General features: G+C 50.0%; 2 protein-coding genes across 2 annotated transcripts in view; one reads left to right on the forward strand and one right to left on the reverse strand.

Moving 5' to 3' along the window:
* Positions 1–19,249, forward strand: part of ABCC3 (ATP-binding cassette, sub-family C (CFTR/MRP), member 3) — a 47,923-nt gene extending 28,674 nt beyond the window's left edge. Inside the window, exons 18-31 of the mRNA XM_011959969.1 lie at positions 368–535; positions 864–1,053; positions 2,595–2,709; positions 2,864–3,008; positions 3,116–3,323; positions 3,511–3,821; positions 4,976–5,175; positions 5,325–5,451; positions 6,945–7,046; positions 10,823–10,969; positions 11,186–11,344; positions 11,941–12,107; positions 15,423–15,617; positions 18,643–19,249. Of these exons, the coding sequence (XP_011815359.1) occupies positions 368–535; positions 864–1,053; positions 2,595–2,709; positions 2,864–3,008; positions 3,116–3,323; positions 3,511–3,821; positions 4,976–5,175; positions 5,325–5,451; positions 6,945–7,046; positions 10,823–10,969; positions 11,186–11,344; positions 11,941–12,107; positions 15,423–15,617; positions 18,643–18,751 (2,343 nt within the window). The 3' untranslated portion in view covers positions 18,752–19,249. The remainder of the gene's footprint in view (positions 1–367; positions 536–863; positions 1,054–2,594; positions 2,710–2,863; positions 3,009–3,115; positions 3,324–3,510; positions 3,822–4,975; positions 5,176–5,324; positions 5,452–6,944; positions 7,047–10,822; positions 10,970–11,185; positions 11,345–11,940; positions 12,108–15,422; positions 15,618–18,642) is intronic.
* Positions 19,250–23,063: 3,814 nt separating this feature from the next.
* ANKRD40 (ankyrin repeat domain 40) overlaps positions 23,064–26,338 on the reverse strand; it is a 19,281-nt gene continuing 16,006 nt past the window's right edge. Inside the window, exons 3-4 of the mRNA XM_011960021.1 lie at positions 24,429–24,610; positions 23,064–23,658 (exon numbers count right to left, since the gene is read on the reverse strand). Of these exons, the coding sequence (XP_011815411.1) occupies positions 23,512–23,658; positions 24,429–24,610 (329 nt within the window). The 3' untranslated portion in view covers positions 23,064–23,511. The remainder of the gene's footprint in view (positions 23,659–24,428; positions 24,611–26,338) is intronic.

Below are 26,338 nucleotides of genomic sequence, written 5' to 3' on the forward strand. Positions count from 1 at the left end.
CTTTACTTTGGGAGGCTGAGGTGGGCCGATTGCTTGAGCTCAGGAGTTCGAGGCTAGCCTGGGCAACATACGGAGATTCTGTCTCTATAAAAAATAAAACATTTTAGTCATTAGCCAGGCATGGTGGTCCTGCAATCAATCCTAGCTACTCGGGAGGCTGAGGCATAAGAATTGCTCAAACTTGAGAGGCAGAGGTTGCAGTGAGCCGAGATCACACCACTGCACTCCAGCCTGGGCAACAGAGCGAGACTCCATCTCAGAAAACAAAAAACAAACAAAAAAATCTACCATCCCAAATAACAGTGAACAGGCCATTGTCTCCCTGTGCCTGTCTGACCCCATTTTTCCCACCCCCGCCTCCCTCCAGGGCATTAACCTGTCTGGGGGCCAGCGGCAGCGGGTCAGTCTGGCCCGAGCTGTGTACAGTGATGCCGATATTTTCTTGCTGGATGACCCACTGTCCGCGGTGGACTCTCATGTGGCCAAGCACATCTTTGACCACGTCATCGGGCCAGAAGGTGTGCTGGCAGGCAAGGTGAGGTCTGCCGGAGGCTAAGGGGGCTAAGGTGAGATCTGAGGCCTGAAGAGAGAGCTGGTGAGAGGCTGAGGGCTTTGGATGCGACCTGGAGGTGTGTGGGGGGGTGGTGCGAGAAGTGGGCGTGTGGGTTGGGCATCAGGAGAAACCTGTGGGGACAACTCCCCCACCCACGAGGTTCTGAGCAGGCTGTGGCGAGCACAGGGTGAGTCACCCATGTGCCTGTCCAAGCTCCCTGGCACACCTCACACTCACTCTGTGGCTCCGTGCCTGTGCTGGGGGTGTGTGCGAGGGTGGTAGGGGTGACAGCCTGCTGCCTTCTCCCCAGACGCGAGTGCTGGTGACACACGGCATTAGCTTCCTGCCCCAGACAGACTTCATCATCGTGCTAGCTGATGGACAGGTGTCTGAGATGGGCCCCTACCCAGCCCTGCTGCAGCGCAACGGCTCCTTTGCCAACTTTCTTCACAACTACGCCCCCGATGAGGACCAAGGGCACCTGGAGGACAGCTGGATCGGTATCTGCTGTCCTGGGCTCTCTGATTCCTGTGCCTTCCCAGCATCCCTTCTGTCTGGGGTCTCTGAGTGTGTCTAGACTGGCCTAGTGTCGCGCCAGGCAGGTTCTGGGAAACTTGGGCCGTGTGTGTGACAGTCACCAGAGGGAAAGTAGACTAGACATAGTCGAGTCCCACTGCCTCCTCCACCCTAACTGTGGGAACTCAGATCCTCAGCCCCGGTCTCAGAGCCTGTTTTCTTTCTTTCTTTCTCTTTTTTTTTTTTTTTGAGACGGAGTCTCGCTCTGTCGCCCAGGCTGGAGTGCAGTGGCACAATCTCAGCTCACTGCAACCTCTGCCTCCCAGGTTCAAGTGATTCTCCTGCCTCAGGCTCCCGAGTAGCTGGGACGACAGGCGTGCGCCACCACACCTGGCTAATTTTTATATTTTTAATAGAGGCAGGGTTTCACCATGTTGGCCAGGATGGTCTTGATTTCTTGGCCTCATGATCTGCCCGCCTTGGCCTCTCAAAGTGCTGGGATTACAGGTGTGAGCCACCTTGCCCGATCTCAGAGCCTGTTTTCCATCTGTTGAAAGCATAGGAGGGCCCAGGCCCAGCTTGTGTAGCAAGGCTGCTTCATGGATAAATAGTTTGGCAAGTATGCAAGTGTTTGGCACAGCCATTTATTTATCAACCAGAATTTATTGGACAATCACTGTATCCAGGCACTGTTCCAGACACTAAGATATAGCAGTGAGCAAACAAAAAAATTACAGTCCTCATGGAGCTTGTTGAAGTCTCTGGCTCACAACATGCCCCTGGCTCCTTGTTGCCCAGACCTAGCTCCGCAGCCCCCAATTCTGGATTGGCTCACAGACCTTTCCTGGGCTTTCTTGCCTATGGCTGTATGTACAGCCCACGTGCCTTGAGCATTTACCAAGTGCTGTGCCTCTTGCTCACACACTGGACACATTTTCTTTTAAGCCTACAGTCATGCAGATTTTTTTTCTTTTTTCTTTTTTTCTTTTGAGACAGTTTCTCACTCTGTTGCCCAGGCTGGAGTGCAGTGGTGCGATCTTGGTTCACTGCAACCTTCGCCTCCCGGGTTCACGCCATTCTCCTGCCTCAGCTTCCTGAGTAGCTGGGATTACAGGTGCCCGCCACCACACCCGGCTAATTTTAGTAGAGACGTGGTTTCACCATGTTAGCCAGGCTGGTCTCAATCTCCTGACCTCGTGAGCTACCCGCCTCAGCCTCCCAAAGTGCTAGGATTAGAGGCGTGAGCCACCACACCCAGCCAAGGATGTGGTTTTTAAGCTCAGCCAGTCTGACTCCAGAGCCCAAGTTCCTAACCCTTGTATTTGAGTCCCTTTCTCCATAATTTGTGAAGAGAAGTTTTTCTTGTCGCCTAACCCAAGTCTTTCTTGTTGCCCTTTCAATCCCGCTGATTTTATTTTCATGCTTGTCCATTGAGCCCCTTTCATTAGAGTGGGGAATGGGAGATACCAGGGGCTTGCAGGGAGAACTAGCTGAACTCTATCTCCTTCCTCCCACCCCACTGCAGCACTGGAAGGTGCAGAGGATAAGGAGGTACTGCTGATTGAAGACACACTCAGCAACCACACGGATCTGACGGACAGTGATCCAGTCACCTATGCCGTCCAGAAGCAATTTATGAGGTGAGCTCCTGAGAGCCCCCAGCCCTCCAGGAGGCTGTATCAGGGCTCCACAAGCCCTACCAGGTGGGGTGCAGGTTTCTCCCTGACACTCCCAGCCTCTGTCCTGGGGGGTGCCTGAGGCCCCCTCCCTGGGCCTGACCGGCTGCCTCCACAGACAGCTGAGTGCCCTGTCATCGGATGGGGAGGGACAGGGTCAGCCTGCACCCCGGAGGCGCCTGGGTCCATCAGAGAAGGTGCGGGTGACAGAGGCGAAGGCAGATGGGGTGCTGACCCAGAAGGAGAAAGCAGAGATTGGCACTGTGAGTCGGTGGGGCAAGAGGGGCTGGAGGGGATGGACAGGCAGGCCCCAGCAGCCCCAGGGTTTATGGAGTCCCCTGTCCCTGACTGCCATGGCTGCTCCCTACAGGTGGAGCTGAGTGTGTTCCGGGATTATGCCAAGGCTGTGGGGCTCTGTACCACACTGGCCATTTGTCTCCTGTATGTGGGCCAAAGTGCAGCTGCCATTGGAGCCAATGTGTGGCTCAGTGCCTGGACAAATGATGCCGTGGTGGACAATAGACAGAACAACACTTCCATGAGGCTGGGCGTCTATGCCGCCTTAGGAATTCTGCAAGGTGAGCCTGCGCGGGTGTCCAGAAGGGGCTCCAATATCCCTTCTTCTCTGGGCTGCCAGGCCCCCCAAACCATGCCCTTGCATCCAAGCCCCTCTAACCCACTCTGGTCAACCCGTGTCTATGATTCTACCCCTTTGTGCCCGCTCAATAGTCCAGGTGAGCCAGTGCCCTCTACCTTCTCCAACAGGGCTCCTGGTGATGCTGTCAGCCATGGCCATGGCAGCGGGTGGCATCCAGGCTGCCCGTGTGTTGCACCAGGCACTGCTGCACAACAAGATACGCTCGCCACAGTCCTTCTTTGACACCACACCCTCAGGCCGCATCCTGAACCGCTTCTCCAAGGACATCTATGTCATTGATGAACTTCTGGCCCCTGTCATCCTCATGCTGCTCAATTCCTTCTTCAATGCCATCTCTACTCTTGTGGTCATCGTGGCCAGCACGCCGCTCTTTACTGTGGTCATCCTGCCCTTGGCTGTGCTCTACACCTTGGTGCAGGTGTGGGGTGGGCGTGGTTCCAGTGTGGGTGTGGTGCTGGTGTGGGGCGGGGCATCCACATGGGCGGGGGCAAGAGGGGTGGGATGCTTCAGGCCACCAGCATTACAGGGTTTTGTTAGGGGCAGTCATTGCTTAACATTTATATTAGGGGAGCCATTACTTAACCTCTTTGAAACTCATTAGCCTCACCTGTAAAATAGAATGACTCATAGACCTTCCTCATGGAGTTGGTGAGAGAATAAAATGAAATAGTTATACATTGTAGCTGGCACTGGGACTTTCCTGTTGGCCTTTATTTATTTATTTTTTTTTGAGATGGAGTCTCGCTCTGTTGCTCAGGCTGGAGTGCAGCTGCACAATCTCGGCTCACTGCAACCTCCGCCTCCCGGGTTCAAGCAATTCTCCTATTTCAGCCTCCCAAGAAGCTGGGATTACAGGCACGCACCACCACGCCCAGCTAATTTTTGTAGTTTTAGTAGAGATGGAGTTTTGCTATGTTGGCCAGGCTAGTCTTGAACTCCTGACCTGAAGTGAATCCGCCCACCTCAGCCTCGCGAAGTGCTGGGATTACACGTGGGAGCCACCATGCCCGGCCTTCCTGTTGGCTGGTTTTTTGATGAAACGTTGTCAACAGTTTGGGACACATGATCCTTTCCTTCCTTTTACACATATCTAAACATACGTGTATGCATGTGTTTAACATAGATGAGGTGGTACAGCTACTGTAAAAAGCCTTTGCAGACACTGAACTCCTGTTCTGTAATGAATGAGTCAGTTCCCGGGGACAGATGCTCAACACCTGAGTACAGCGACCATGATCTGGGCTGTGCTCTGTGCTGGGCTAGGGGAGCATCAGCTAGACATCCTGTATAGTTCTGGATATACAGGACTACAGGCCACAGAGGAGAGGATGGAAACTGGAGGCGGAGCAGTGTTATTGTGGGGTTGAAGCAGAGACGGTCAGAGGGAAGGAGTGAACGACACAGCAAGGCCCCAAGTCTTGGGTCCTTGGAAGTGGGGGAAGGCAGTGATGTCTCGTGGTGGGAGTGAGGCTGGCTGGGAGGACTCATCTGAAAATGGATGAGTTCAGAGACAGGCAGGACTGAGTTGGGGGTTCCATGGCCCTGACCCCAAACTCCTTCTCCCTCCATCAGCGCTTCTATGCAGCCACATCACGGCAACTGAAGCGGCTGGAATCAGTCAGCCGCTCACCTATCTACTCCCACTTTTCGGAGACAGTGACTGGTGCCAGTGTCATCCGGGCCTACAACCGCAGCCGGGACTTTGAGGTCATCAGTGATACTAAGGTGGATGCCAACCAGAAAAGCTGCTACCCCTACATCATCTCCAACCGGTCAGAAGCTGCCTCCCTCACTCCCTGCTCCTCCAGGAATTCCCAGCAGGCTCTCTGGTGTTCAGCGTCCTTGTCCCTCCTTTCCTCTAAGCAGAAAACTGGCCCCTCCCTGCCCCTGCCCCATTTCCTCCTCATCTGATCCCTCACAGGTGGCTGAGCGTCGGAGTGGAGTTCGTGGGGAACTGTGTGGTGCTCTTTGCTGCACTATTTGCCGTCATTGGGAGGAGCAGCCTGAACCCGGGACTGGTGGGCCTTTCTGTGTCCTACTCCTTGCAGGTATGAATGACCTGGACCCCATGGCAGGGCCACCAGTGGGACAGATACCACACAGGTGTTCCAGGCATCTCCCGAGTGCCCCTCCCTGCTCAGTATGGGCACCAGCCATAGGGTCTGCTCTCAGGGACTGTGTGAGAAAAAAAAAGAAAAAAGAAAAAAAATCACTGAGTTGACAAGTTTATAACCACACACAACAGCTGGATGTTCCTACTTTCCTTCCCCAAGAAGCCCATGTTCTCACATTCAGAAATAATCTCTGTCCTCAAACCCCACATCTCCCTCCTGCTCAGCAGTCGACCTTGCCTGACACCTCACACTCCAGCTGGAGAGACCCCCATCAGCAGGCCATTGTGCTTCAGGCTAAGCAGGTCTTTGTGGCTGGAGAAACAAAATGTTTTAAAAGCCCAGAAGAGGGACTGGGAGCAGTGGCTCACACCTGTAATCCCAGCACTTTGGGAAGCTGAGATGGGTGGATCACCTGAGGCCAGGAGTTCCAGACCAGCCTGGCCAACATGGTGAAACCTCATCTTTACTTAAATACAAAAATTAACCAGCCATGGTGGCAGGCACCTGTAATCCCAGCTACTCGGGAGGCTGGGGCAGGAGAATCGCTTGAACCTGGGAGGCAGAGGTTGCAGTGAGCCAAGATCATGCCACTGTACTCCAGCCTGGGTGACAGAGCGAGACTCCATCTCAAGAGAAAAAAAAAAAAAGTGCAGAGGAGTTTTCTTGCTTTGGGGTGTTGTAGAAATGATCTTGGAGCTTAGCCCCAAAGGACAAACAGAATTTGTCTTGTCTCTGGGCAAGTTGTAGGCTCGTGTGACAGGTCAGGACAGTGTAGTGCTGGCATACCCCTCACATTCACATGCTTGCAGAGAAAGTACACAGACGAGGTGACTGAAGCCTGGGTTGCAGTTCAGGCAGGTCATCCTGATGCCAACTTGTACTGTCAAAGAGTCACCTGAATGCAAATGGAATTTTTGCAAAGCAGATCACATTGTTAATGCCTCAGGTGGCTCAAATCTTGAACGCGCTGGCAAACAAACAAAAAGCAATCCAGAAAGGTCAGTTTTCACAAGCGTCAGTGTGCATATGAATCAACTTGTTAAAATGTACATTTTGATTCAGTAGACCTAGGATGGGGCTCAGGACTCTGCATTTTGATCAAGACTCCTTGGTACGCAAAGTGTGGCCCACGGGCCAGTTGCATCAGCGTTCTCTGGGAGCCTGTTAGAAATGAAGACTCTCAGGTCCCAAGTCCCACCTCAGACTACGGAATCCAGCGTTGCATTTTAACAAGATTCTCTGGGAAGTCTTATACATATTAAAGTTTGAGAAACAGCAGACGAGGTGGTCCTTGGTTAATTCTGCACTGTCATCCATGGGCTAGGATCCCATTGATGGGCACATGATCCAGGAGTCTGAACTCCTCCCAAAGCCATTGTGGTGGGGAGGGAAGATCGCCACACCTATAACCCGGTCCCTTTGGCCAGGTGACATTTGCTCTGAATTGGATGATACGAATGATGTCAGATTTGGAGTCTAACATCGTGGCTGTGGAGAGGGTCAAGGAGTACTCCAAGACAGAGACAGAGGTGGGTACTGGGATGAGCCTGGGACAGGGGGAATCTGAAGTAGCTGGGGAAGAAAGCTTGGTGGCCCTCCCTCCCTAAACCTCAGGGCCAGCTGTATATGAGGCTCTTCATTCATTTAGCCATTCACTCCTTACTGAGCATCAACCACCGCTCTATGCTAGGAGGTGCAGAGAGATCAGAGTTGAGCAAGATGGTGTTTGTCCTCAGGTGATTCTGATTTGATGGGAGGGGTAAGACCTATTGCAGGGCTTTGCAATGGATGACCAGAGCTCTGGTGTGGTGCACAAGGAGAGGGCAGATGAGGGAGATCCTTTGGCTGGGGTGACCAGGGGAGACGAGCTTAGATGAGAAGGATGGATAGGCCTTGACAGACTAGGTAAGATGGTGGGGTGGGCAGTGGGCAGGTGAGCATTCCAGCCAAAGAGACCAACCTGGGCAAAGGAGTGGAGGTGGGGCTGCATGCCCTTTGTTGGGGAAAAGGAGTTGTCCCCTACTGGGGGTTTCAGACTTTTCTCCACCGCCCGCTCTCATGGTCACACCTCAGACCTCTTCATGCCCAGAAGCTGCAGCATCAGTGTCAAGTATCCCATCTTTGGCCCACGCTCCTATCCCTCCTTGTTCTCATGTTCCAAGTCCCCCTCTGTCATAGCAGTCTGCCTTCACTGGGATCTCCAATCCCATGACCCCCCTTTGTGTCTCTGTCCATCAGCTTCTCTGCCTTCACCTCCCTCCCCGGCCAGCCTAGAGTCTATGCTCCACCAACACAAACGTTCTCACCTGCCTCACCCTTCTCTCTCAGTTGTACTCACCTCCAAAACCCCACCCCAGCTGAGCCCACCAATATGCCTTCTTCATGCCTGCACCGAGCACTTAAAACCTTGCAGGAGACCAGGTGCAGTGGCTCATGCCTGTAATCCCAGCACTTGGGGAGGCCAAGGCAGATGGATCACTTGAGATCAGGAGTTCAAAACCAGACTGGCCAACATGGTGAAACCCCATCTCTACTAAAAATACAAAAAAATAGCCAGGCGTGGTGGTACATACCTGTATTCCCAGCTATTTGGGAGTCTGAGGCAGGAGAATCGCTTGAACCCAGACGGTGGAGGTTGCAGTGAGCCAAGATTGCGCCACTACACCCCAGCCTGGATGACAAGAATGAGACTTTGTCTAAAAACAAAACAAAACAAAAACCTTGTAGGAGAAAAATCACTGAGTTGACAAGTGTATAACCACACACCACGGCTGCATGTTCCTACTTTGCTTCCCCAAGAAGCCCGTGTTCTCACGTTCAGAAAGACATCTTTTGAATAATCTCTGTCCTCAAACCCCACATCTCCTTCCTGCTTAGCCGTCGACCTTTCCTGACACCTCCGTGAAAAAGTAGGTTCTAAGATGTGAACTCCCTCAACCTGTCTGCCGCTCGGTCTTTAAACCAGCCTGTGTCTCCTTCACTGTCGTCTTCTTTTCACTTTTAGCAGGAATCATCCCTTTCTGTTTCAAAGTCCAGCCCCTCCCTTTCTTCCCATGGCTGCTTAAGGACCTGGCTTCCTCAGTCCCACCCTCCATCTCCTGTCATTCTTGCTCCCTCTGTTGGACGCTTCCCATCCACATGCAAAAATATTCCATCGCATCTTCCATTCCAGACACATACGCAAACCCTCCCCCCTGCACTCCACTGCCCCATTTCTCTGTTCTCCTCTGTCATGAAGCATGGTTTAAAGTATGGTCTCCACAAGCTCCATCCACTTCCTCATCAGCCTTGATCTCATCTGCCTCCTGCAGTCCTCTTTCTGGCCCTCGCTCCACAGAGACAGCTCCTCCAGTGACCTTCCTGGTTCCAAATCCAGGGGATGCTTTTCTGTTCTCATCTAATTCAACCTCTTGGCAACGTCCCAATAAAATGACCTCTCCCTTCTTCTTGGAGTCCTTGTGGATTCTGTGGCCTGCATTGCACCTGCCAGTCTGCCTGCCTGACCCCAGCCTGGCTTCCCCAGGCATCACCTTCCAGCCCTTCACCCCTCACTCTCTGGGAGCTTCCAGTTCCCCTGCTTCATGTCTAGCAGCCCCATTACTGCATGGATACCCATGCTCCTGTCTCTGTATTCTATAAATGTCTGCCCTCAACCCCATGGCCCGTTCTCTTCTTCAGTGCCTCCTCGTGAGACCAGTCTGCACCTGCTGCTCTGCTTTTTCACCTCTGGCCACGAGGAGAACCTGCCTCAAAGCAGGGCTGGCTCCACGGGAACATAGCCTGAGCAGTCGCAGGGTCTCCACTCCCAGAAGAGCTGCGCGTTTAGAGTAATGCTCTGCCGTTAGCGCCTTGACATTCTCCATCATTCTTCAACAAGAAGCCTCAGGTTTTCATTTTGCACTGGGCCTCCCAAGTTATGTAGCCAGTCCTATCTCAAAGCCGTCATCATCTTATGCCCTGCTAGTCTATTCTGCTTGTAGCAGCCAAGAGATTTAAAAAAAAAAAAAAAAAAAAATGAAAGAAAAAAAGAAAAAAAAAAAAAAAAAAATCAGATCACGTCATTCTCTGTGTATAGCCCTCTAATGGCTTTGCATCTTAATCAGAGTTAAAAAAACAAAACAAAACATAACAAAACATAATGCTTAAAATGGCCTGCAAGGCCCTACATGATGGGGCCACCACTGCTTCAGCCTCTTACCTCTCGCCTTTGCTGCTGTGCTCCAGAACACACCTAAAGCCATTTACACCTGCTGTTTCCTCTGCCCGGCATGCCCTCCCTCCTGATATCCACTTGGCTTCTTCCCTCACCTCCTTCAGGTCTTTACTAAAGTCTTTGCCTCCTCCAGGAAGCCTTCCCTGACCACCTGGTATAAAGCAGCAACACTAAGCACTTCTTGGCCCCTAGCACTCATCACTTCTTACACTGTATAGATTTGCTTATCTGTTGATTGTATGCCTCCCTCTACTAGAACGTAAGTCTCATGAGGGTGAGGACTGTTTCAATGGGGATACCATTGTATCCCCACTGCCTGGCACTGGGCTGCCACCCAGTAACAATGAATGGGTAAAGGTAATAAGAGGGGGAGTTAGGGCAGGCAGGGAGGGTACTTCAAGGAATATAAGGTGTGGCACAGTGGCTCACACCTGTATTTCCAGGACTTTGGGAATCTTCCTAGGCAGGAGGATCCCTGGAGGCTAGGAGTTCGAGACCAGTCTGGTCAACACAGCAAGACACAGTCTCTTCAGAGTTTCTCTTTAAAACATTAGCCAGGTGTGCTGACACAGGCCTGTAGTCCTAGCTACTCAGGAGGCTGAGGCAGGAGGATGGCTTGAGCCCAGGAAATCAAGGTTGCAGTGAGCTGTGATCGCACCACTGCACTCCAGCCTGAGTGACAGAAAAAGGACTTGTCACAGAACAAAACAAGTTAGCCAAGCATGGTGGCATGTGCCTGTTGTAGTCCTAGCTACTAGGGAGGCTGAGGGAGGAGAATCACTGGAATCCAGGAGTTCAAGGCTGCAATGAACCATGATTGAGACCCTGTCTCTCAAAAATTTAAAAAGGAACAGGGGCAAGCAGGGAGACTGGGAGGGGAAGGACAGGGGAGTGCTGGAGTAGATTTGTAGAGAATAAAGTTAGAGGGATAAAGGGGTCATTGAACACAAGGCTGAGCTATAGGGGTGCCAAGGACCCTCCCAGGGACCATAGTTGGGGAGGATTGAGGGGCCTTGGGGGAGAGAGACTGAAAGGTGAGAGAGGGCTGCACTGGGCAGGAGCTGATGCAACCCCATCTGCCCCTCCTGCCAGGCACCCTGGGTGGTGGAAGGCAGCCGTCCTCCCAAAGGTTGGCCCCAACGTGGGGAGGTGGAGTTCCGGAATTATTCTGTGCGCTACCGGCCGGGCCTAGATCTGGTGCTGAGAGACCTGACTCTGCATGTGCACGGTGGTGAGAAGGTACGCGTGCGATGTGGCGAGAAGGTACGCGTGTGATGGGCGGACCTGCATGTGTGTTCATGCCTCTGGACACAGCCACAGCCCTTGTGGGGAGCTTGGGTCTTTTGAGAGAGCAAGTGCTCCAGTCAGATGTTTGTTCAACCTCCAGGGGAGTCCTGGAGATGAGCCTGTGACCTCTCAGCTTCCCCCTGAGAGCCCCTTTCCTTCCCCGTCTAGGTGGGGATTGTGGGCCGCACTGGGGCTGGCAAGTCCTCCATGACCCTCTGCCTGTTCCGCATCCTGGAGGCGGCAAAGGGTGAAATCCGCATCGACGGCCTCAATGTGGCAGACATCGGCCTCCATGACCTGCGCTCTCAGCTGACCATCATCCCGCAGGTAGGAGCCTGGCATGGACTGGCCACACTCACCAACGGCCCTGGAGGCGGGCCCCACCCTGTTCTGTAGCTTGAGGATGGAGACTGGGACCCCAGTATCAGAGGCTTTGGCAGGTGGGGAGGGACAGACAGCACAGAGCAGAGCCACTAATGAGCCACCCCCAGATCTGGAAAGCTCAGACTTGCTCTGCCCAATCAGGCCCTGTCCTTTGACCTCCTGGGCCAGCACATGGGGAAGGACCCCACCAAGAACCCCATCCCCTGAGACTCTCTGTCCTGGTCTCTTTGGCAGCTCTAATTACATTTCACTTTTTCTGTCTCCTCTGAGGTGTTCTTCTTTCTGCCAAGTGGACACTCTGGAGGCAGATTAGTGGCTCTGGTTCCCGCTTCAGCGGAGGTCTTCGTGACTGGCCAAGCTGAGGTTTATCACTCCCCCACAGGCAATTTTCTATCTCTTTGGCCATTGTCTCCTCTGGGGAGCTGGGGACAGCGTAGGAATGCTGCCACCTTAATCCCTCCCTTCTTCCCTGGACCTGGGGCCCATGGCTCCTTATAGGGCCTAAGCGGCCTGCCTCTAAGGCCATATTGTATCCCCAGGACCCCATCCTGTTCTCGGGGACCCTGCGCATGAACCTGGACCCCTTTGGCAGATACTCAGAGGAAGACATTTGGCAGGCCTTGGAGCTGTCCCACCTGCACACGTTTGTGAGCTCCCAGCCGGCAGGCCTGGACTTCCAGTGCTCTGAGGGCGGAGAGAATCTCAGGTAAATGCTGGGAGTGGAGAGGTCAGGAACTGCAGCCCTCCCTGGGGAACCCTGGCGGGTACTGGGAAACCTGACACCAATGACACAGAGATGAGGCCAGCCAGGATGTGCACAGGCCTGTCCTTTTGTATTGAGCATATTCTGTGTGCCCGGCACGGTGCATTGTCCCGCCGACTCCTCACACAAGCCCCAGCAGTGGTCCTTGATCCCACTTCACCAATCAGGAAACTGAGGCTCAGAGATGCTAAACCTAAGTTGCACAGCTGGGAGAAGGCAGGTCCGGGATTTGAACCAGCTCTGGGAGAACCAGCTCAGTGAGGTTGTCGAGGCTGTGCTTGGGCTGGGAAGCATGGTTCTGGATGGAACCCATGGAGCAGGTGAGAGGAAGCCCTTTTCCCTCCAGAGCTTTCTTACAGCCCCAGATTTTATGTCCTCAGCCACTGGGCTATGCATCGGAGGGGCCAGTAGTCACCTCTTACTGAGTCTAAAGGTTGGAGATACCTATACCTGTGCTAGCTGTGTGATTTGGGGCAAGTTGCTTAACTTCTCTGTGCCTGCTTTTCTTTCACTCTAAAAGGCAGATAATAACAGTCCATACCTCTGCATTATGCTGCCCAATAAAAACAATGCAAGCCATGCATATGTAACTAATGTTTTTTCTCATAGCCACACTTTTTAAAAAGGAAAAACAAGTGAAATAAACTATAATACTATATTTTATTTAGCCCAGTATAGCTAAAATATTATTATTTCAACACATTATTGATATAAAAGTATTAGAAATATTTTGCGTTTTTTTCGTACAAGTTTGAAATCCAGTGTGTATTTCACATTTACAGAATGTCTCCATTTGGACTAGTCACATTTCAAGTGCTAATAGCCATATGGGGCCAGTGGCTACCATCTGGACAGAGCAGTGTTAGGGTCAGTGTGATGACAGGAAAAGCGCTTCGCTTGGATGCGCTCCTGTGAAATGTCAGCTTTTCCCCTCCTCCCTTCCCTCCCTCTTCTCCTCCTCCTCCCTATTTTCATTTTTATATTCAGTCCATACTCATGCAGCCTCCCCAGACCTCAAAAACTAAAACAAGGCCAGGCACAATGGCTCACGCCTGTAATCCCAGCACTTTGGGAGGCCAAGGCAGGTGGATCACTTGAGGGCAGGAGTTCAAGACCAGCCTGGCCAACATGGTGAAACCCTGTCTCTACTAAACACACAAAAATTAGCTAGGTATGGTGGTGGGCGCCAGCTATTTGAGACACCGAGGCAGGAGAATCGCTTGAACCCTGGAGGCAAAGGTTGCAGTGAGCCAAGATCTTGCCACTGCACTCTAGTCTAGGCGACCGAGCAAGACTTGGTCTCAAGAGAAAAAAAAAAAACTTTACATTTGCACAGCACTTAACAATATTGAAAGCACTCTGGCCTCCATTTTCTCTTTTTTTTTTTTTTTTTTTTTGAGGCGGAGTCTCGCTGTGTCGCCCGGACTGGAGTGCAGTGGCCAGATCTCAGCTCACTGCAAGCTCCGCCTCCCGGGTTTACGCCATTCTCCTGCCTCAGCCTCCCGAGTAGCTGGGACTACAGGCGCCGCCACCTTGCCCAGCTAGTTTTTTATTTATTTTTATTTTTTTTTTTTTTTTTTTTTTTTGAGGCGGAGTCTCGCTGTGTCGCCCGGACTGGAGTGCAGTGGCCAGATCTCAGCTCACTGCAAGCTCCGCCTCCCGGGTTTACGCCATTCTCCTGCCTCAGCCTCCCGAGTAGCTGGGACTACAGACGCCCGCCACCTCGCCCGGCTAGCTTTTTGTATTTTTTAGTAGAGACGGGGTTTCACCGTGTTAGCCAGGATGGTCTCGATCTCCTGACCTCGTGATCCGCCCGTCTCGGCCTCCCAAAGTGCTGGGATTACAGGCTTGAGCCACCGCGCCCGGCCGTTTTTTATATTTTTTAGTAGAGACAGGGTTTCACCATCTTAGCCAGGATAGTCTCAATCTCCTGACCTCGTGATCCGCCCGTCTCGGCCTCCCAAAGTGCTGGGATTACAGGCTTGAGCCACCGCACCCGGCCTTCTCCTTTAATCTTTACCGTGGTCCTGTGGGCCAGAAATGAGGCTCCACAGTTTGAAATGATTTCCCTGCAGCAGCTCAGCTGGTAAGAAGCAGAGCAGGGACTCTGGCTCTGTCCCAAACCTTTCCTTGCTGTGTCAGTCACCTCCCTCACCTGGACAACTGGTGGGACTCCCTTGCCACCCAGGCAGCCCTTAAGACTAAATGTGCATCGTAACTGGCTCTCACTTACATAACCACGTGGGGGTGGCTGGTGGACAAATATGATCTCTCCAGACCCTGTGCCCCATGACTGTCTCTTGCTTGATCCATTCTTCTCACCTGCTTGCTCTTAACACTTCCCCCAGAGCATGCCCCACCCTGACACATGCCAGGATCAGAGACAGAAAGCAGCTCCCCTCCTCCCTCACTGAGCTTGTAGCCGCTTTAAGTATAACCTGTGTCCTGTGCCAGTTCCACCATAAATCAGCCCTGAGTTCAATCCGGCGGCTCATTCTGCTGCCAAAACCTTCATTAGTTGCGGGAATGGGCCAGGGAAAGAGCCTGGACTTTACTCCAGCTGTGGTGACTCACGCCTTTGGGAAGGGCTGAGGTATTTGTCCTTGGATGTGGGGATGCTACGGCCTCTGTGGTTGGGAACACAGCCTCATTTTGTCTGCTGGCTCTGGCTACCAGGGCAGGAGGCTGAGGGCATGTGTCCTGCCCCTCCTTTACCTCCTCAGTGACCAGACACAAAGAGTCCCCCGGTCTTCCTCTGCCCTGCCCTTTTCTTGTCCCTGAAGCAGAGCCCTGGTCTGTAGCCCCTATGGGGTGGGAGGTGACTGCCTGAATTGTATGATATTAGGCTCAGCAAGATGGCATTGTGTGGCCTATTTGCAAATATCCAAGAAGAGCCATGCAAGCATATTCTACATATACTAAGGTGTAAATGACTGATAGAGTGAAGCAGAGAAACATCACGACACTAGTTGAAAAGCAAGGATGGGGAAGAAAGCACCGAGAGAGGAGCCAAAGGTGCCAAGAGCAGACCAGGGATTTCACAATGCCTTCTAGCACTGGCTCGTTCCCCAAGCCCCTCATTATCCCAATGGTGTCCAGACCTCTGCTCCATTCCAGAGGGCTGGGCTGTGGCAGAAATGGGAAAAGTCAAACAGAAAACCAGTCCTGGGCTGCTGAGGAGTGAAACAGGTCTGGGAATGAGGCCCGGAGGCAGGTAGGAGGCCCCCAGCTGGAAATGCCTACCTTCTCCTCTCCCAGCGTGGGCCAGAGGCAGCTCGTGTGCCTGGCCCGAGCCCTGCTCCGCAAGAGCCGCATCCTGGTTTTAGACGAGGCCACAGCTGCCATCGACCTCGAGACTGACAACCTCATCCAGGCTACCATCCGCACCCAGTTTGATACCTGCACTATCTTGACCATCGCACACCGGCTTAACACTATTATGGACTACACCAGGTGGGACATGGAAACCCAAGCAATGGGAACTGGTGGGGCCACCTGGGGCATCAGGAGTGGGCAGGGCAGATTAGGATTATCGAACAAGGGAATGTTCCTGGGATTGCTAGGGCATGGTGGGCAGAGCAGAGTTTCCCGAGATCTAGATAAGGGGCAGACCAGAGTGGGGTGGCCTGGGCTCAGGGGCGGGGTATACAATGACATTTTCATTTATTTTTCTTCTTCTTCTTCTTTTTTTTTTTTTTTTTGAGACAGAGTTTTGCTCTATTGCCTAGGCTGGAGTGCAGTGGCTCACTGCAACCTCAGGCATGCACCACCACAGCCGGCTAATTTTTGTATTTTTAGTAGAGATGGTTTCACCATGTTGGCCAGGCTGGTCTCGAACTGCTGACCGCAAGTGATCCACTTGTCTCGGCTTCCCAAAGTGCTGGGATTACAGGTGTGAGTCACCATTGCCCAGCACCAACAATAACATTTTCTAACACATGGGGAAGGGCACACTGGGCTCCACAGGCACTGTATTTGTGCACAGGCCACTTGCATCCTGCCTCCTCCGTGAGGTGATGTAAACGGAACTGGAGGCTTCATGCTGAGTCTCATCACCTCCTGAGAAACCTGCTGGCAGAGTGCCTGCATGTCCCTCACCTCATCGGTGTCTCACAGCCACTCTGGTCGCAGATAAGCAGCAGCTCAGGTAGCAGCTGGACCCTGACAGCACCATGAGGAGCTGAGCCTTGTGGAGAGAGCACTGTGTCTGAGCCAGAGGGTTCAGAGTCCCAGGCTGCTGTGTGACCCTGGGCAGTTGGCAAAACCTTTCTGAGTCTGTTTCAAATGAAAATGATGCTTCGTGGGATTGTCGTAGTCAATGAGGGCTGGGCACAGTGGCTCACACCTGTACACTCAGCACTTTGGGAGGCCAAGGCAGGCAGATCATTTGTGGTCAGAAGTTCGAGACCAGCCTGGCCAACATGGTGAAACCCCATCTCTACTAAAACTACAAACATTAGCCTCACATCGTGGCAGGGACCTGTAGTCCCAGCTGCTCGGGAGGCTGAGGCAGGAGAATCACTTGAACCCAGGAGGCAGAGGTTACGCCACTGCACTCTAGCCTGGGTGCAGAGCCAGACTCTGTCTCAAAAAAAAGAAAAAAAGTCAGTGAAAGGTATTTAAACTGCAGGTGATCCTGAGAAATGACAGTGTCCTCCCCAGCCCCTTGCTCTAATTCTTGCACTAGGCCCTCCAAGGATGAGGGAAGAGGCCATGCCCTCAGAAGCTTGTGGCTTCCTTGGAGAGGCAGACCACTCCCTCATTGTGTCAGATGTCAAGGTGTGGTGCTGGAGGTTGAGGAGACAGGGCTGGGTGACTCAGAAGCCTCACGGGAGTGAACTGGCCCTGGCCTGGCAGGCTGCGCTCCCTAGAAACTAGAAGGGAGGAGGAGGCAGGAGGCTCAGACAAGTTTCTTTTGAAGGAGTATAGTGGGAATACCCCAACAGGCCTTCATTTACTCAAGAAACACTTGCAGGATGGTGGGGTGGGGAGGGTGCCATGGACAGGGCAATGGGTCAGATCTTGTCTCTCTTGGAAGTGCCCCCATGTATCCAGAAGTGTCTTGGGAGCCAAGATGAGAACGCCTGATGCTACCCTCTGTCTGTTCCATCCCTCTCCTACCCTTACCCCCACTCCCATTTAGGACCCCACTGGAAGGAGGGAGGGTGGGCAGGAGATGCTGAGCCCTGGGTTTGGAGGAGGGACAGGGCTGGGCTGAGAGGACCTGTTCCCAGGCCTAACTAAAACTGTTTCATTCACCAGCAGCCCTAGGGTGGGGAGCTTGGATCGACCTTGGAGGTTGCGAGTTCACTCATTCTAGTGGAACAGGCAGAAATTAATCAAATAATGACATGTAAATAGTGCCCACAGGAAGGAAGCAAAGGCCTGTGTGTGCAGGCCAGAAAAAAAGCTATCCACACAGGGTGGCCAGTGCACTTTCTCCTCTAAGGAAGGGATGCACCAGCCAGGCCTGAAAGAATGAGTAAGAGTTGGAGGATGGAGGTGGGGCAACAAGGTAGGGAGCGAGCTGAAAATTGCTGGCAAAGGATACAACACATGCCCCAAGGCAGGAGGGTACGGGAGGCTGGAGTGCATGGGAGGGAGGCAGTAGAACCAAGATGGGGGTGGAGAACAGGCCGCACTGTGCTGCACTTTGAGGACCATGGAAGAGCATTCAGTCCTTATCCAACAGCAGTCAAAAGCCACTGAAGACCTTGATTTTGGATTGGGGTTGGGATTGGGGGCAGTGGCCAGGCAGTGATGTCACAGACACAGTCCTTCTCAGGACACATGTGGGAGAGCCCAGTAGGCTGAGAATCAGAATGCAGTCAGCCCCCTCCCATGGACGAGCACTTCTTCAGGCTGGGGAGAGCCCTTTCCCCTCCTGCCGTACCCTGGTGGAGCCAGCCCACTGGCCTTGTACCAGGTGCACCCGGTGAGTGGTTGGTGGGAGATTCTAACCCGGGGCCCAGGCCTGGCTATTTGTGTGTGAGCTGGAGACCCACCGAGCAGCAGCAGCAGCCACCGCCGCTGCCGCCGCCAGATTTGCAGCCCAAGGCCCAGATTCCAGTGTCAGCCTCGCTGCAGCTGGTTTCCTGCTGTGTGCTTTTCTGAGCCGACACAAAGCAGATGGATGTGCACAGAGCCCAGCGCACAGGCCCGTGGCTCCCTGCGCACAGCCTGCTGAAGTCCTGTGACCCCGGCAAGGGGAAGGGCTCATTAGGGAAGGTTTTCAGAGCCCCAACTAGCAGAGATGAATAGGACCTGGTGTTTGATCCCAGAAACCGCTTCACTTGCCAGAACTAACAGAATGGCCAAAATAACCGGCCTTGCAAGCGTGCACATGTGGTGCGGCGGCTGTGCTGGGTGGGTTGGCATGTCACTGTGGGCCTGAGCAAGTACCCAGAAGAGCAGGATTAGACGATGTGGCCAGGTCAGGGCTGATGGAAACCTGACCACTTCTCTCTTTTTTGACTAGGGTCCTGGTCCTGGACAAAGGAGTAGTAGCTGAATTTGATTCTCCAGCCAACCTCATTGCAGCTAGAGGCATATTCTATGGGATGGCCAGAGATGCTGGACTTGCCTAAAACATATTCCTGGGATTTCCTCCTGGCCTTTCCTGGTTTTCATCAGGAAGGAAATGATACCAAATATGTCCACAGAATGGACTTGATGGCAAACACTGGGGGCATCTTAAGATTTTGCACCTGTAAAGTCTCACAGAGTAACTGTGCTGAATGCTTTAGATGAGGAAATGAGCCCTAAGAGGTAAATGACATGCCTAAGGTCACAGCTAGTTTGAGACAGTCAGACTAGTCCCCAGTCTCCTGATTCCCAACAGAGTATTATTTGCACACTACACTGTTTTCAAATAACGATGTCATGAAATGACCTCTGTTCTCCTTCTGATTTTTCATATTTTCTAAAGTTTAGTTTCTGTTTTTTAATAAAAAGCTTTTTCCTCCTGGAATAGAAGACTGCGGCTGGGCCAGGCCACCCCTAGGAATTCCGTCCTGTCCTCTGGGGTGCTGCCTGAATCCATTAAAAATGGAGTACTGATGAATAAAACGACATGGTCAACAATATATACACACTAGCCTTTTTGTGCTTGTTCACAAGGTTTGGGGATTAGGATCTTTGCAAGAGGCCAAGAGGAAGATTTTCTACACATGTACATGGTTGTAGTTACCTGAACTTCAGACCCAAGAGCTCTTGGCTGCAAATATTGCCTTCACAGCCAAAATTCCCTGGGCAATTGCCAGTAGTTCCTGCTCTGCTGTGCAGATATTGTAAAAGGTGAGAAAGGCCCTGAAATCTGACCTGGGGCCTCTTGGGAAAGCTGCTCTGAACACCTCCACGTTCATGTCATCCCTCAGCCCTCTACGCCTGTTTCTCTAGGGATTAAGAAGTGCGTGATGCTTTACTTCCTTGCTTATTTTGAAGTCTGTTCCAGACAGTTCCTATAACCAGTGAGGCCTCCAAGTCATTCATTTTCCTTAGTCCAGCCAAAGCTGAATGTGTGAGCACAAAGAAGCTGAGAGGCCACCTCCTGCCCAGAGAGAAGCCACCCACAGTCCCAGGTTGGCAGACAAGATGTGAGGGGTGAATTAAATTTGTTTTCTTGAGCAAGCCAACAAACAGTTCCTTTTCTGCAGGTCAGAGTCCGCCTGGCACAGGCCTTCTATTTGGAATGGATCTCTTCTCCTTGTTCCTAAGTGTTCTGGTCTCCTGTCTCGCTCTCATTTCCTCTTACTTTGTCTTGGTATGATGTGAGTGGGTGTGGGTGATGGTGGTTTTCTCCCCAACCCTAAATGGTTTGCAGTAGATACAGATGGAGGTGGATCCTCTGATTGGTTTTTTCTATATGCTCTGGGTCAGCTTGTACTGCAGGACCATTTGTTAAAGGTTAATCGCATTTTTTTGGCAGGCTGTTTCTGCCCAGGATGTTTATGAGTATATGGAAGATGACTTCCATCCTTGTGATAAAGCAAGTATGAAAGCACAAATGCCCAAATTATTCTGCCTCTCCTTGGTGCTAAGAAAAGGTCTCTGCTATGCTCTCTGATTTATTAGGCCAATTTGGCTTGACGTCTGCTTTGTGAGGTGCTAGCTGGCCTGAACCAACAGAAAAGCAGACTCATTCAGCATCATTCTCAGCTGAAGATCTGGAAGTGTAAGGCTGTGTTTCCTCTCCTGTCTTGGGATTTGCTTCTGAGCTCATCGAGGCCCTGACAGGTGCTGACAACCCAAAGGAGAGGCTCAGTTGGGTAAAGTAAATAGGATAATCAAAAAATGTGGTTAATAGGGGATGACCTCCATCTAACTGGTTCAGCTGCTCCAGGGAAATGAAGCCGACTGCTGTGAACTGGAAGGAATGACACCGTACAAAATATCCGTCCCCAGGTGCTACAGACAGGGTAGGAGCGGGATGTGGAGGAGGCTCAGGTGGAGAGAGGGCCCTTCTAATCTTCCTCCAGAGTGTCTGGTCTCTGGGACTGTCCAACAATTTGAACCCCCTATGATTAGAACTATAGTGCTGTTTAGGAAGCCAAAACGAAGGCATATAGGATCGGTCAGTTAATATTTAATTTTAATAATACTTGTTATGTTTGAACAGTCAGCAATGCACAAAGAAAAAACCTTCAGTGAATGTTTACACACTGTGAACACATGCTTTAAATATGCAGTGGAGGAGGAGGGGTGAATTCACAGTTAACAAAGCTAAAAAAAAAATCCTTGTTATAAATTACACAAAGCATATAAAAATATTTCTCTGAATGCATAGATTAAGACTTTAAACTCACCTACCAGCAACTGTGCAGTCTTATTCTACTGCGATACGCAGGAGTCAGTTGACCACAGAGGATTTTATAAAGGAGAAGAGAGACCAGCATAGGGCAGAGACACATCAAACCCACCTCTCACCGGAGACACCAGTTCCTTGCTTGCCTCTGTCGCTAAGCCTAGAACATGCCCTGCAGCTGCTCCTCTGGAGGCCATCTCCCAGCCAGGGGCCTTCGCTGCTCCACTTTAATTAATCTGGGTGGCTGAAAGTGTTTTAACCCAAGTAACTTAGACATAAATTAATACTGAATTTATTTCATCTAGGATAGAACCAGACTTAACTTTATCAGTAAACTGTAACTTTTTTAGAAGCAAAGAAAAAAAAGGTTACTACATCTAGTTAAATTCACTTCCGATTGGTTGAAACACAAGGGAGAGGCTGGGCGCCGTGGCTCACACCTGTAATCAGAGCACTTTGGGAGGCCAAGGCAGGTGGATCACTTGAGGCCAGGAGTTCGAGACTGGCCTGGCCAACGTGGTGAAACCTTGTCACTACTAAAATACAGAAATTAGCCAGGCATGGTGGCACATGCTTGCAATCCCAGCTACTTGGGAGGCTGAGGCAGGAGAATCGCTTGAACCCGGGAGGTGGAGGTTTCAACGAGCTGAGATTATGCCCAGCACTTCAGCCTGGGCAACAAAGCGAGACTCCGTCTCAAAAAAAAACAAAACAAAAAACAACAAAAAAAACACACACAAGGAAGGTTTCTTCTTTAAAGCACTGAAGAGAAAGAGGGTAATAAGTAAACTTCACTCTGCTATGCAAACACTGTACAAGGGTGAGTAAGTCACCAGCAGTAATTGGTGGGATACAATTAAGTCACTAAACAGAGTGATTCCATGAAGTTAGCCTTGAAAAACATCTCAACCTCATTTCAGCATTTAGGCGGCAGCAGGAGGCCATTATCTTAGCACAACATTCTCTTCCGTTGACATCTTCTGCACGTTCTCACTCAACTGTAGTGTTCTAATAAAATTAAGTTAACACAGTTAGGAAGTTGAGTTTCTTTGGAAACTATAGGCACTATGGGGAAAAAGCTTCTTAAGACAGCAGGGATGCTCTTCGATAGCTGGCTTCAAACCCCTGCTCTCCTGTTTGTCTAAGTGTGCTAGTTCTTATTTCTGAAGTTTAGCTGTTTGTTTCAACAAAACAGTGGCTGCTCTTTTAACATTAATGACACTGAAGGAAAGGAAAAGAATCCTTGAATGCATTCTTTTAAAAAATTCCTATGCCATACTCAAGAGTTTAATCAGGTGTTTTGTTTCTGTTTTTCAGAACAAAGTCTGGTCAACTCATAACTAACTTTGTGAAGTGAATTGGTGGTAGTAGTAAGGGGATCACTAAGATCAAACCATTTGTTTACAAAAGCAACAGATTTCAGAATTGTGTAAAAATCCTAATAGTTTCAAAATAACCTTTATCTTTGATACAAAAATAAAGATGCTAACTCCTTTAGCTCAGTTTCCCACAATAACCTTTAAAATAGCAACAGATTCAGTCTCAAAAATTGCTTTTCATTTGTAGTGGAAAATGAAAGTGGAGAACATGGAACAGCAATATTTGTGCTCTTCTCATAGGATGCAGTTACACACACAGATGACTGGAATCACTTCAGAGTAAAAAAAGTGGGCTGGGTGCAGTGGCTCACACCTGTAATCCCAGCACTTTGGGAGGCCAAGGACGGGAGGATCACTTGAGGCCAGAAGTTTGAGACCAGCCTGGGCCACATAGTGAGACCCTGTCTCTATGGGAGGGGTGGGGGTGGGGGGCATTGTAAAAAAGCAGTTGCTCTTTTAGAAGGCATCAGAGAGCCCTCTAGTGACCACGAAGGGGAGTTAATGCAGAGATGACTGGAGAAATAGAGAAGCAGTCATGAGTGTTTACAAAGGAAAAAGTGAGGGAGGGAAAGCTCTTTTGGTTAACAGCATATTTACAATTAGGTAACTGTATTCTTAAATACTTTTAACCTGAGTAACATTTATAAATATGTTATAGGAACCCTCACAGTCACAAGTCACACTAGAATCCATCTGTCCAGTATCTGTGCTTTCCCCAGTCTTCCTCCCTCATAAGTTCCCAATGTCAGGAGAGTTGTGAGCATGCAACACCAAGAAAAACACATCCTGGCCCTTCAGGTGCACTGTCAACAGGAGTGGCTAGAAATAGGCTCCGCTCTCTCTCAGCTTCTGCTTAGACAACTCTCTTACATTCTGAACATAAAACACACTGGATACAGAACCTTCAGCTTCTGCCTCTCCAGACCACTTCTCAGCTGTTCAAAGCTTCAAGCAATAGGTTTATTGTGCACCAAGAGGCTTGGAAGAGTGGCACCGCTGCTTGGGGGTCAGGGGCTTCCTACCTTGGCAGAATGATGTTAGTACATACTACGCAGTGGCACCAGAGGCCCTCCCGGGCATCCGAGGCATTTAGATCAATGGCTTGTCCTTGGCCCAGAGGTGACGCACACTGTCATAATACTCAGTGATAAAAGTCCCTGCTGCATTAGTAAGTCAGTTTTGAAGCTCTCCTGTTATAACAAGGCCTTTCAGTCAGTGTAGATGCAGCATTTCTGAACAGAAAATTATTTTCACTTATCATCAGAACCAGTTCCAGCTCCTGGAAATCTTGGAGTCGAGCAACATCCTTGTCCTAAAACAAAAATATGTTAAACAGATTAACAAGAGCCACTTGTCTCCATATGTTTGGTGTACTGTATTGATACCAGTATCTTGTCTCATTTCAAAACCTAGAGGAAAAAAAAAAATCCCTGTGGCAGGCTAAGTCAGTGATAGTGCAACTAAGGCCCCAGGCTGATTGGGTTGCAAACTGGAAGCCCTTAAAAACAGCTCAGCAGCTGCGACAGCATGAGCACACACCGCGAAGGGAGAGGCAACGCACAGATCAGTTTCCCGGGTGCCCTGAGAAGCCAGAAACCTGATGTTTAAAAACCCAGAGATGTATGAAGGACCACACATGCATCTATATGGATTTGCTCTGTAACTGAACTTGGTTCTTCACTTGTAAAACAGAAGGCACATCTAGTAGTGTACTAAGTTAATCCTTACAGATCACTAAAGAAACCGAAAATAGGAACACGTGAATGATAATTCAGAAAATTATCTCTGGTATCAACTTCCAAAAATGCCACTGTTGGCTGATCTGAATGCAATGGTGTTTCCAACTAGTTTGTAAGAATGTAACCGGCCAAACACCAGTTACAGATGTCTTTGTTCCTTCTCCACTCCACTGCTTCACTTGACTTGCCAAAAAAAAAAAAAAAAAAAAGCCAGTGGAAAATCATTCTTTGCTCCTTTCCTATTCTCTGTTTATTCCCTCAACTAACTCATATAACCAAGGAGGGAGCTAGGTATTTTCCAAATGCAAAAAGCAGCCATTCATGCTTAACAGACTTTTCTTACCTTTCTTAACAGAGTGTTGGGTAACTTTCTGATCTTCTCCACTTGATCTGGATTAACACCCAGCTCACAGCAACACACTCTGAGCAACTCTTGGTAGGTGAGCTCCTGTCGGTCCAGTTCAATTTCAATGAAATCATTTTCTCGAAGAGATGGGTTCTGAATTCTCACCTTGAGTACCAGCTCTAGAAAAAAAAGGAGAAATGTTAATGAATAGTTCTGGCACAGCACAGCCCCTGTTATTTAGGATCTTTTCCAGAAGATGGTTATACTTAATCATGCCAAAGGTCTGTACATGATTAACAGACCTGTTTGGTGGGAAAACCAAGTGTAACCAGCAGGGTTTGCTCAGGCCCAGTTCTGGCTCTGCTGGAGCAGTTTCCTGCATTGTTGTCCATACTTTTAGGCTAGGTTCACAAAGTAAGAGCAAGGCAGGGGAAGCCATTCCAGCTATGTAGAAGGATAATTTACTTCTGCCATTGGAGCTAAGGAGGCAAAGTCTTAAGAACAGGTTTGGGTATCAAACTATACATGAACAGGGGAAGGGGGAAGAAGGTTGGAAAGAAGGCATGGGCAGGATGTGAGTTACCCTAAAAAGATTGAACAATTATGGACCTAAAGGTATTTGTAAAATATGAAACTCCTTGCAAAAAAGACAGTAAAAGAGCCAAATGACAAGCTACTAATAAAAGCTAAAGTATAACTTGATGTGAATGTGGCACCTTCATGAGGAAGGGGTCTTATTATTCATAGGTCTTGGAACTAAGCAATCTGCTCCTTTATTCTGAACCTGGCTGCCAAGACAGTCCAAGTCAAGCACCCTGCTTTGTTCTGCTTTGTTCCCTGTATATGAATCCCTTGTGGCACCCCAGGTCACTGTTAGCACCTATAGTAGTAACTCCTCAAAAACAGGAAGTGAGAGAGTTACTTCTAGGAAAAAAGGAAAAGTAAAACTAGCTGTACCCTATGGTATTTGACTGGATTTGGAAGACTCAGGATGAACTTGTGGTTTTTAATACTCTCAAAAAGATATACACTGATAGAGAAATATGGATATCTTTCCTGGCTATGTCCTCTCAGCGGGCCTAGAAGAAATGATATACCTGTAGCAATGAGGACACCTAGTCCCCACATCCTGGTGTCTAAATACCATTCTTGGTGGGCCCAAGTGGGAGGCAAATTTGCTGTGTGTCCTAAATACCATTCTCCACCAAAAAGAACCAGGGCTTCTTGGAGAAATGACTGATTCCAGGGTGGGAGGAGGAAAAGTTATGCTATGAGCCTGGAACATCTTGCTGCACCAGAAAGTAAGGCAGTGCTCCAAGAACAATGAAGACACCTGCAAGGGACATAAGAACCAGCTTGAAGGGGCTCCCACTGGCCAAATCTGGGATAACTTGAAAATTGATAGTAACAGATTAACCCGCTGAATAAAATAAAGATATATGTGTCAATACTGATATTAACGAAGGAGAAGGGAAAGTCCTTCTTTACAGTAAAATACCAACTAATAAGTAGAGAAAGAATGATTGAAAATCATATCCCACAAAAATAATTGGCCTGGACTCTTCAAAAAGATCAAGATCAAAAATGATAAAGGGTAAAGATTCCAGATTAAAGGAAACTAAAACGACATGATAACTACATGCAACGCATGATCCTGAGCAGGGCACAGGGAGCAGAGGAGTACAGAGAGTCCAGATAGATATCAATAGTACAGATAGTACTATTTCTGTAATACTACAGATAGTACGTATAATAGATGATAGAATTCAAAAGGCATTGGTTGAGACAATTGACAAAATTAAAACATGGACTATGGATTACAGAACAGCATTACCTCAAGATTACATTTCTCAAATTTGGTCATTTGTACTGTAGTTACATAAGAGAATACCTGGCTGGGTGCAGTG

Source organism: Colobus angolensis, unplaced genomic scaffold (genome assembly GCF_000951035.1).
Source record: "Colobus angolensis palliatus isolate OR3802 unplaced genomic scaffold, Cang.pa_1.0 Scaffold50, whole genome shotgun sequence".
In the NCBI taxonomy this organism is placed as follows: Eukaryota; Metazoa; Chordata; class Mammalia; order Primates; family Cercopithecidae; genus Colobus; species Colobus angolensis.